General features: G+C 44.7%; 1 protein-coding gene and 2 non-coding genes across 3 annotated transcripts; all 3 read left to right on the top strand.

The window, feature by feature from the left end:
- The first annotated feature begins 1559 nt into the window (after positions 1 to 1559).
- On the top strand, positions 1560 to 7201 carry LOC144479880 (heat shock cognate 71 kDa protein-like). The gene is made up of 9 exons (XM_078198920.1): positions 1560 to 1675; positions 3078 to 3287; positions 3638 to 3843; positions 4275 to 4427; positions 4985 to 5540; positions 5686 to 5888; positions 5998 to 6196; positions 6410 to 6642; positions 6842 to 7201. The coding sequence occupies exons 2-9, from the start codon at positions 3083 to 3085 to the stop codon at positions 7016 to 7018; spliced, it is 1932 nt and encodes a 643-aa protein (XP_078055046.1). The 5' UTR covers positions 1560 to 1675; positions 3078 to 3082; the 3' UTR covers positions 7019 to 7201.
- On the top strand, positions 6234 to 6330 carry LOC144480105 (small nucleolar RNA SNORD14). Its single transcript, XR_013495622.1, has one exon. It is a non-coding gene; the product is annotated as a small nucleolar RNA SNORD14 (small nucleolar RNA).
- On the top strand, positions 6677 to 6771 carry LOC144480106 (small nucleolar RNA SNORD14). Its single transcript, XR_013495623.1, has one exon. It is a non-coding gene; the product is annotated as a small nucleolar RNA SNORD14 (small nucleolar RNA).
- Positions 7202 to 11389: the final 4188 nt, after the last annotated feature.

Genomic DNA, 11389 nt, shown 5'->3' with positions numbered 1-11389 from the left:
TGGTCCTGTATACTTGCAGAATGTTTGGTTCTATATTTGATTTGATTTATTATTGTCACATGTATTGTTTCTTGCGCACTATGTAGACAAAGCACACCATTCATAAAGAAGGAAATGAGAGAGTGCAGAATGTAGTGTTACAGCGAAAGATCAACTTCTGGAATGTTTGATCCTATATACATGCAATATGTTTGGTCCTATATGCATCATAGAATTCTTACAGTGCAGGCGAGTATGCACTGACCACAATCCCACCCAGGCTCTACTGGCATTTATCATTTATCTCAAGAGGCTTGGAATACAAAAGCAGGGATGTACTTCTGAGGCTTTATAAAGCACTGGTTAGGCCCCATTTGGAGTACTGTGAGCAATTTTGGGCCCCACACCTCAGGAAGGACATACTGGCACTGGAGCGGGTCCAGCGGAGATTCACACGGATGATCCCAGGAATGGTAGGCCTGACATACGATGAACGTCTGAGGATCGTGGGATTATATTCATTGGAGTTTAGGAGGTTGAGGGGAGACCTAATAGAAACTTACAAGATAATGAACGGCTTAGATAGGATGGACGTAGGGAAGTTGTTTCCATTAGCAGGGGAGACTAGGACGTGGGGGCACAGCCTTAGAATAAAAGGGAGTCACTTTAGAACAGAGATGAGGAGAAATTTCTTCAGCCAGAGAGTGGTAGGTCTGTGGAATTCATTGCCACAGAGGGCTGTGGAGGCCGAGACGTTGAGCGTCTTCAAGACAGAAATTGATAAATTCTTGATTTCTCGAGGAATTAAGGGCTATGGGGAGAGAGCGGGTAAATGGAGTTGAAATCAACCATGATTGAATGGTGGAGTGGACTCGATGGGCCGAATGGCCTTACTTCCGCTCCTATGTCTTATGGTCTTACTGCCGCAACCCCACATATTTACGCTGCTAATCCCCTGACACTAGGGTCAATGCAGCATAGCCAATCAATCTCATCCACACATCTTTGGACTGTGGGAGGAAACCCATGCAGCCACGGGGAGAATGTGCAAACTCCACACAGTCAGTCACCCGAGGCCGGAATTGAACCAGGGACCCTGGCGCTGTGAGGCAGCAGTGCTAAACCCCGTACCACCATGGCCCCCCGAAAATGTTTGGTCCTATATGCTGGCAGAATGTTTGGTCCTATACCTTGCACTAATATATGCTGGCAGAATGTTTGGTCCTATACCTTGCACTAATATATGCTGGCAGAATGTTTGGTCCTATACCTTGCACTAATATATGCTGGCAGAATGTTTGGTCCTATACCTTGCACTAATATATGCTTGCACCAAGTTTGGTCCTATACGCTTGCAGAATGTTTGGCCCTGAACACTTGCACTATGTTTGGTCCTATGTAGTTATCCACTTGCACTCAGTTCTGGCCTCCGATAGGCCAGCAGCTTGAGAAGGGGCCGTGCCCTGGGTGCCTCCGCCAATCAGCGCCCTCTCGCCTCGCTTCCCGCCACTCCCGCTGACGCAGGCGGCCGGAAGCGGCGCTGATTGGCGGGCGGGCGGGAGTGACGCCATCCGCTTTCTGGAACTTTCTGCGGAGGTTTAAAAGGCGGGCGTTGGGCGCGGCTCAGCCTCATTGCGGCGCTGCGGACATCGCCAACAGCTCTCAGTGTACAGCACCACCCGCCATAACACACCAGGTAACTCATCACCGCTTCTCAAGTTAAAATAATCAACCACACCCGGCCTGCGCTTTACATTTAATTCGGTGTCGGTTTAATTTTTTTTTTGCTCGGCCGCTTTCTCCTTCCCCGTCGCGGTTTTCTCGCTGTAATTATTGATTCCGGTTAAGTGTTTAAAATTTTTTTGTCCTACTCGTATTGTCGAACCCCTCGATCGGGTCGGTTCAAAACCGTTTGAGGGGGAAAAAGAAGCCATCGGCGTCCCGCCGTCTTTTGTCGTGGGGGGAAGGGAGAGATGTTTCTGGAAGCTTCTACTGCCTTCCTTCGCCGGGGAGGTGGTGACTCCTCCCTCCCCCCCGGCTGGCGAAACCGAAAGCGCTGCGCGTGCGCTGGGCCCTTTTGTGGCCCCCGGGGCGACCCCGAGCACGTGGTCCCCCAGGCGCGTTGGGGGTCTTGGTTGGCCTCTTGGTTCAGCTTCCAGTGTGAATGGGAGTTCCACTGGGGAGTCTTCATTTAATCCTCTAATGTGCTTCCTGGGTGGAAATTTTGCCTAAGGTATCAAGAGTACAATGCCTTGTCCAGCTTTGACAAAGGGCCATTTGGAGTCAGCTCTCCCCTTACAGATGCTGCCAGACCTGCTGAGATTTTCCAGCATTTTCTTTTTGGTTTCAGATTCCAGCCGCCTCAGTAATTTGCTTTCATCCAATGCCTTGTGTCAGCTTGGATCCTGTTTGTCTCTTGCTGGGGCACATGAATTGGATTCATAGATTCTCTAATAGTGCAGAAGAAGGCTGTTCGGCCCATTTTGAGACCGCACTCACTCTTACCTAATGCCCTTTCTCTCTCTTCCGCGCCCCCCCCCCCCCAAAGAAATCCCTGTAACTCCACACTTGTGATGTGGACTTTAACCTGGTGTTGTTAAAACTCTTACTGTGTTTACTCCACACTTTACCATGGCTAATCCATATAGCCTACACATCTTGGGGAAACTAAGGGGCAATTTGATGGCCAATCAACCTAACCGGCACACTTTTGGAGTGTGGGAGGAAGCTGGGGCACCCAGAAGAAACCCACACAAACATGGGGGAGAATATACATGGCCACCCAAAGCTGAACTTGAACCTGGGTCTATATCCCCAGTATTTTCTACTTGTTCACGTTTTCCTATCTGTGGCGTTATGCTATAGGTGGGAACTTGTTGGCAATGTAGGGGGGTGGAAGGAAACTTGCAAGGTGTTGGCTTGAAAAGGGCAAGTTGTGACATGAGTTGCTTTTCTAAATCATTAATCATATGTTGTAAAGGCCTTTTTTTGGTGACTCAGATATTTGTGCAGTGTGCCAGCCAGGTGACTGATATTTGCAAATAGGTGTGCTCTGGTATCTAGAGTCTAAAGTTTGTACATATAACTTATTGTTGCAGGCGAAATGTCTAAGGGACCAGCAATTGGTATTGATCTTGGGACAACCTACTCCTGTGTAGGTGTCTTCCAGCATGGGAAAGTTGAAATTATTGCCAATGACCAGGGCAACCGAACCACTCCAAGCTATGTTGCCTTCACTGATACAGAGAGGCTCATTGGTGATGCAGCCAAGAACCAGGTGGCAATGAACCCAACCAACACTGTCTTTGGTGAGTTTCAGCTCTACTGCCTTTTTGTCCAGTCTTTGTGCTTGTTACTTGCTTTATACTGGCTTCCTGGAGGGGGAATGCAAAGAGGAGCTTTATTTGAGCAGCAGATCTTTGAACCCAATTAGTGAATGCTGGGTTTGTTCATCAAAATCAAATGGCTAGGTGTGCTGTATTTTCTAGTTAACAACTGCTGTAATTCTGGTGGGTTGTATTAAACAATTTGTAAAGTCTGTGTTCTGTTAGCAAAGCAATTGCTGTGGATTGTGGGGTTTCGACCAGGCTTTGCAACTACTTGTGGGTATGGTTTTATTGACTTGCTATTTACCCAGTGTTTTGAATTTAAATTTCAGATGCCAAACGTCTTATTGGCCGCAGGTTTGAGGATTCTGTCGTTCAGTCTGACATGAAGCATTGGCCATTCTGTGTCATCAGTGATAGTGGCCGCCCCAAGGTTGAAGTTGAGTACAAAGCTGAAAAGAAATCCTTTTATCCAGAAGAAGTGTCATCCATGGTGTTGACTAAAATGAAGGAGATTGCTGAGGCCTATCTTGGGAAGGTAGGATACAGTTTCTTTAATTTCAGATATTTTATAATCCCTACAGTAAAAGAGGCCACTTGGTCCATCGAGTTTCCACCATGCCCACCCTATACATGCAACCCCATGCATTTACCTTGTTAATCCTCCTAACTGAATGGGACACTAGGGGTCAAATGAGCCTGGCCAATCCAGCTAAGATGCACATCTTTGGGCTGTGGGAGGAACATTAAGAAGTCTCACTGTGCTTACCCCACTCCCAACACCGGCATCTCCATCTGTGGGAGGAACCCAGAACACATGCATGTACCCATGTAGACACTGGGAGAACATTAAACTCCAGTCACTGAAGACTGGAATGGAATCCATGTCCCTGGTACTGTGCCACCATGATGCCCCTTTATTGTGAAAATTGATACTAAAATTGCTGTTTTTTTCCCTCCATAATCTAGACTATAACAAATGCTGTCATCACAGTACCAGCTTACTTCAATGATTCTCAACGACAGGCTACAAAGGATGCTGGTACAATTTCTGGTCTCAATGTGCTGCGTATCATCAACGAACCAACTGCAGCTGCCATTGCTTATGGTTTGGACAAGAAGGTATGTAGTTAACAACTTCCAGTCAATACTGCATTGGTGTAATGAGATGATTGAAGATGGTCTGTACATTTACAACTTCTGTTTGTATCTACACTACAGGATTCTTTCCATAAGTCACAGCAGCATTTCCAGTTAAGGTGTACACTTTGAAACATCCTCATTTATATAGTACAGTGACATGGAATGTCTATTTTTAATAGTCACCGGGTGTTTGACCTCCAGTGAAGAGCCCCATTTGTGATTTCTCACCTATGATGTCAATAAATCTCATGTGACCAGACACATGCAGCAGGAGTCCCAATGCTGCTGGAACTGAGCCGTGTGGTGTTGTATTTCATGTGCTTTCTTTGGCAGCGATACTTTTGCTGTAATGCTTCTAGAATTTGTGTGCTCACTTCTGTTTCTTCCTGTCTCATGGATCAAGCATTCACTTTATACTTGACAGCAAGATAAATATTTGTACAGCAGTGAGGCTAAATTTAGACAATTCAGTATTTCAAAGTTTAATTTGCCACAGTTGGGTTTTTAGATTAATCAACCTTTCCATTTTTCTGCAGGTTGGTGCTGAAAGAAATGTACTAATTTTTGACCTGGGTGGCGGCACCTTCGATGTATCCATCTTGACCATTGAAGATGGTATATTTGAAGTCAAGTCTACAGCTGGTGACACCCATCTTGGTGGTGAGGACTTTGATAGCCGCATGGTCAACCATTTTATTGCTGAATTCAAACGAAAATACAAGAAAGACATCACTGACAACAAGAGAGCTGTTCGCCGTCTCCGCACCGCATGTGAACGTGCCAAGCGTACCCTGTCATCCAGTACGCAAGCTAGCATTGAAATTGACTCTCTGTACGAGGGTGTTGATTTCTACACCTCCATCACCAGGGCACGATTTGAAGAGCTCAATGCCGACCTCTTCCGAGGCACACTTGATCCTGTTGAAAAATCCTTGCGAGATGCAAAGATTGACAAGGCTCAAATCCATGATATTGTCCTAGTTGGTGGATCCACCCGCATTCCCAAAATCCAGAAGTTGCTGCAAGATTTCTTCAATGGCAAGGAGCTGAACAAGAGCATCAACCCTGATGAGGCTGTTGCATATGGTGCAGGTAATTTAATTCCACTTGATTTGGTTGGAAATCCTTTGTCTAGTTTTGCCCTGTCAATTTGAGCACTCTTGTAGCAATGCATTCTAACAGTGGTTTATGGTTATGCAACTTGTTTACCCAGTTTAAAGTATATATTTGTTCACAGCTGTGCAGGCTGCTATCTTGGCTGGTGACAAGTCCGAGGCTGTACAAGACCTGCTGCTTTTGGATGTTACTCCTTTGTCACTGGGTATTGAGACTGCTGGTGGTGTAATGACTACATTAATCAAGCGCAACACCACAATTCCAACAAAGCAGACACAGACCTTTACCACCTACTCTGACAACCAGCCTGGTGTGCTGATCCAGGTGAGGTTTGCTGTGTTTGGCTAACTGCATGTTTTGATTACATACTAATTATACAGGCACTGAAGTTACTTTTAAATTGTTCATGCATGTTTATCATGTTTCCATTTAGGTGTACGAGGGTGAAAGAGCCATGACCAAGGATAACAACTTGCTGGGCAAGTTTGAGCTGACTGGAATTCCACCTGCTCCACGGGGTGTGCCTCAAATTGAGGTGACTTTTGATATTGATGCCAATGGTATCTTGAATGTGTCTGCAGTGGATAAGAGCACTGGAAAGGAAAACAAGATCACCATCACAAATGACAAAGGTGAAGACATTTCTTTGTATTATTTGTAGTTACTTTTGCGCTGTGATGAAAAGTTGTCCTAAACCATTCGTAGTTTCCACCAGATGTCTTGAGACGAATGTTGGCTAAATCATCTTCCTTGGATGTCTGAGCGTAGCTATCTATATGGTTAGCCAACCATATGGTAACTATGGACTTGTTGAATTGTGTACTAATAATGTTTTTGTAATTTAGGTCGCTTGAGCAAGGAAGATATTGAACGTATGGTCCAGGAAGCTGAAAAGTACAAAACTGAAGATGACCAACAACGTGAAAAAGTTTCTGCCAAAAATGCTTTGGAATCTTATGCTTTCAACATGAAGGCCACAATTGAGGATGAGAAACTGAAAGGAAAAGTTGGAGATGATGATAAGCAGAAGATTTTGGACAAATGTAATGAAGTTATCAGCTGGCTAGATAAGAACCAGGTAAATCATCAGGGAAAATTCAGTATAAAATTGTACGCTATGATGAAGTAATTACCATAACCATTCGTAGTTTCCACTAGAACCCAGTCATGGGTTGTGATGGCAAATCTTCCTTGGATGTCTGAGCGTAATTTTTCTGAATCAGTTTTAAAATTTGTCATATCAAGTGAGTAACCATATTGCATATTTATCTTTTTAGACTGCTGAAAAAGATGAGTATGAGCACCAACAGAAGGAGCTGGAGAAGATCTGCAACCCTATCATCACAAAGCTCTATCAGGGAGCTGGTGGACCACCAGGTGGCTTTCCTGGTGCTGGCAGTGCTCCTTCTGGTGCAGGTGCATCATCTGGTCCAACCATTGAGGAGGTTGATTAAGAGTAAACAGCATGTCTATTTGGTCATTCGTGTCTGACTGGGATTGGCTTTTAAGTGCACTTAGATCAGTTTACAAGACATATTTTAAGACTCCAGGAGCTGACTTTTAAGTGCCAAAGTTTTGGATGCACATGAACATCAATATAAAGATATGTCAATCTTAATAAAACCTTATGACCAGAACTTGGTTTATTTGCCTTTTTTGTGGAACTTTACCTTTAAGGATGCTGAAAATAGCATTTGTCTTTTACTTCCCCTCTAATTTGCTGGTCTATAATCACATGCACATTAAGCAGGTTTCCTTCCTTAAGGTGTCTTGAAGTTTGAAACTCAGACCACCCTTTCAGATCACAGATCAGCTATCATACAAGTTTAACGATTTAAATGGCATATTGTACATGAGGAGCAAGGTGTGACAAAGCTACATTAAAAGCAAATAGTGGAATTTGCTTCCTTTCCAGTACTGGTTCTGCCTGGATTTGGATGACTGGGCGGAAGCTGTTGGGAAACTGTTTCTGCAAGTTGCTAAAGATCCTATCTAGGTATTCAAGAGGATGTCCTGTAAGGTTTTGTATTGGAAACAAATGGCTCCAGGCTGTTTTCATTTGCAAGAAGGTTTGTGCTGTCTATTCCCCCAAAATTATCAACAGCTCCACTATAATTTCCAATTGCTGATATTTCTTGGCTTTGGTGCATGATACTTGCATCAATTCCTTGTGGATTTTGAATCAGTTCTTGTGTGCTTAAATGTAATCTCTGCTTGAATGTGACTTAACTCCCCAGATGGGATTTGCAGACTTGCTCAAGAGGACACGGGTGATTTCTGTCTACATTTGGACAGGGTCATACTGCATGCAAGTAAACTCATCTTCATTCAGCTGTACATTTTTCATTTCTCACAATGCAAAACACTTGTGACTCAGCAATTTCTGGTTCACTCAAAGCAGAGCAATCATTTATTCATGTGTGCAGAATTGATGCTAGTGATCTGAGGCCAGGGTGCATAATTTTTGAATGAAATTGACTAAGTGCTTCAGTCTTGTCGTCTGCACTCATTATGGCGTCTCCTCCAGTTGGTTGGTTGTCCATCCAACCACAGGGCAGGAGTGCAGAGTTTAGATCTAACCAGTGGCTATTGGAATACTTGGTTCTATCAGCCATGCTGCTGCCACCATTTGGCAAGCAAGTAGTCTCGTAGCTTCACCAGGTGGTGGTATTCCCATGTGTCATTCACCTTTTTTAAGATGGTAACACTGGTGGGTGTGGAAGATGTTGCCTCAGGAGACTGGGTAAGTTCCTGCAATGCATCTTGTATACAATGCTGATTTGTCACTGTGCCTCATGGGTGCATACTTAGTTGCTAGATCTGTTCGAAATCTTGCTTAGCATATGAGTGCCATTTGACAGTGGAGGATATCCTCAATGTGGTGATGGGACTTTGTTTCTAAGGACTCTGCAGTAGTCACTCATCTGACGAGGTCAAGTTGGATTAACCAGTCTAGCAGTTGTGGTCTTTGGACATTGAAACCAAAAGAGAAAATGGTGGAACATCAAGTCTGCTAGCATCTGTAAGGAGAGGAAAAAGACCCTATTGTCAAAGCAGTAACATTGAAGTCCTCCAAGCTATGTACATTCTGAGCCCTTGCCACTTGCAGCCCTTCCTGAGTGGTGTTCAAAACAAAGCATCGACTTCATCAGCTGAGGGAGAGACGGTAGGTGATAACTAACAGGAGGTTTCATTCTGTTTGGTATATGTTATAGTATCAGATCAATGTGTTGTTGCTGCTACCTCTACCTCTGCCCTGGTGAGTCTGAGTATGACTCGGGTTGTTGCTTGACTAGTCTCTGGGACAATATCCCAATTTTTGACAAGCTTCCAGGTGTTGGGTGGACTTTGCAATGCTGACAAGGCTGGTGGCTATCTGATGCCAAGCTTCATGTAATGTGGTCTGTCCAGAATTGTTCCTTTTTAGACTTGGTTTGCTATAACTGTTTCAAAGGGCATTTTGAAGTCAACCACATCGCTTGGGCCTGAAGGTGAGGATGATTTTCCCTTTTTTAATGATGACCATGATTTTGTGGTCACCATTAAACCTAAGCTTTGAATTCCAGATTTGTTGAATTCTAAGTTCCACCAGCAGCCATGGTGGGATTTGAACCATTTTTCCAGAGTAGTGGCCAGGCATCTGGATCACTAGTCAAGTGACAACACTAGGCCTCCCAGTTGCACAAATATTGCCACTACTTGGGAATGAATGGTTTATGGGATTTCGCTAATTAGGAATTTCAGGAAAAACTTCACTCGAGCAGTGAGAACATATAACCTACTTAAGTAGTTCAGACACACAAGAGCATAAACACAAGGAAAGACTATCTGAGTTTGAATTGCTTGTTTTTCTGCTTTTTAAAGTGGCCTGATGGCAAGGAAGACATCTTGGGCAGTCCCTGGGAGTCGAGGATGACATGTTTACATACTAAAAGTGAGTTCTCAAGTGACTCAGGTGTGCAATGTGTGACTTGCAGTCTAGCTCCCAAGATCACTTGGAAACACTGAAAAATAGGTTCGGAATAAAAAAACACCAACAGCCAGGACTGCACGGCGGGGGGGGGGGGGGGGGGGGGCGGTCTCCCGATCTGCAGAGGGGAATCTCCTCCAGACTCCAGTTTCTGAAGAGGGAGTTTGGATTCCTGGAGGTGACCTGGTTACGAGAGGGGGCCAGGCCGCTATCACTTGGCCTGGATTTTCTAATCTTGTGATGCTAGGTTTTTTGTTTCCTGCTTCACCTGGGCAATTGGTCACATTGCGCACTCCACGTAAAATTGAATGTCAGGGTGTGGACTTGGATTACGCAATACTCTGCACCTGTGGTTAAAGTTCACAACACTTTGATTTTCACTTCACTGACTTCCTGATTTTTGACCAGATCACTTGAGATAAGGAAGTACAATGTGGATGCCAGGCTGCTTCCAATACTTGGTGGACTCTCACTGCAACAGTTTATGGGCAAATCTCAAAATGCACTGTCAGTATTTCACGTGCCTTTGAACCACAATTCCATATCCCTACTCTTTCTACCCTTCTCCACTGTAGGGACCAAAGAATCCCTACAGTGGAGGAGGTGGCCCATTGAGTCAGCACTGACTCCAAAAGAGCATGTAAACCAGGCCCAGCTCTGCCGTATCCCTATTACCCTGCATGTTTACCATGACTAATCCACCTAACCTATATGCCATTGGACACTAAGGGGATATTTGACATGACCAAAGATGTGCACGGGGCCATGCTAAAACTTAGTCCCTTTAATGTCCTGAGATGCATTGGTCAAAGGGATTAGCGGGCAAATATGTAGGGATATGGGGGTAGGGCCTGGGTGGGATTGAGGTCAGTGCAGACTCGATGGGCTGACTGGCCTCTCTGCACTGTAGGGTTTCTATGACTTCTGTGACCAATCCACCTAACCTGGACACACTGGTGATTGTCAAAGAGCAGATTTCTGTACTATATGGAACAGAGATATTGGGGTCCATATCCACCGATCTCTGAAGGTTGCCACTCAAGTGGATAGAGATGTGAAGAAGGCCTATAGTGTGTTAGCTTTTATTAACGGGGTTGGAATTTAAGAGCCGTGGGGTTATGCTGCAACTGTACAGGACCTTGGTGAGACCACATTTGGAATATTGTGTGCAGTTCTGGTCACCTCACTATAAGAAGGATGGGGAAGCGCTGGAAAGAGTGCAAAGGAGATTTACCAGGATGCTGCCTGGTTTGGAGGGTAGGTCTTATGAGGAAAGGTTGAGGGAGCTAGGGCAGTTCTCTCTGGAGCGGAGGAGGTTGAGGGGAGACTTAATAGAGGTTTATAAAATGATGAAGGGGATAGATAGCGTGAACGTTCAAAGACTATTTCCTTGGGTGGATGGAGCTATTACAAGGGGGCATAACTATAGGGTTCATGGTGGGAGATATAGGAAGGATATCAGAGGTAGGTTCTTTACTCAGTAGTTGGGGTGTGGAATGGACAGCCTGCAGTGATAGTGGAGTCAGACACTTTAGGAACATTTAAGCGGTTATTGGATTGGCACGTGGAGCACACCAGGATGATAAGGAATGGGATAGCTTGATCTTGGTTTCGGATAAAGCTCGGCACAACATCGTGGGCCGAAGGGCCTGTTCTGTGCTGTACAGTTCTATGTTCTATATAGTGTTTATTCTTGTACTCAATACTTATTACACATTGCCACATTCTAAGAGTTAAGATTCCAAAGCTGCTGGTACAAACAACAAGAAACAAATGAAGGTCATATGATAAACTTGTAGAACTGCTTTCCCACCTTCAGTAAACAGGATCTTCTGCTTATTTTTAGCAACTGTTC

Source organism: Mustelus asterias, chromosome 27 (assembly GCF_964213995.1).
Source record: "Mustelus asterias chromosome 27, sMusAst1.hap1.1, whole genome shotgun sequence".
In the NCBI taxonomy this organism is placed as follows: domain Eukaryota; kingdom Metazoa; phylum Chordata; class Chondrichthyes; order Carcharhiniformes; family Triakidae; genus Mustelus; species Mustelus asterias.
Note: the sequence above shows the minus strand (reverse complement) of the source record. Positions and strands in the feature narration are given on the sequence as shown.

Bases quoted from the DNA above. Each gene is read 5' to 3' on its own strand.
- LOC144479880 (XM_078198920.1), top strand. From the start codon at position 3,083: ATGTCTAAGGGACCAGCAATTGGTATTGATCTTGGGACAACCTACTCC. The intron at 5,889-5,997 runs GTGAGGTTTGCT...GTTTCCATTTAG, and splicing joins AGCCTGGTGTGCTGATCCAG to GTGTACGAGGGTGAAAGAGC. The intron at 6,197-6,409 runs GTGAAGACATTT...TTTGTAATTTAG, and splicing joins CACCATCACAAATGACAAAG to GTCGCTTGAGCAAGGAAGAT.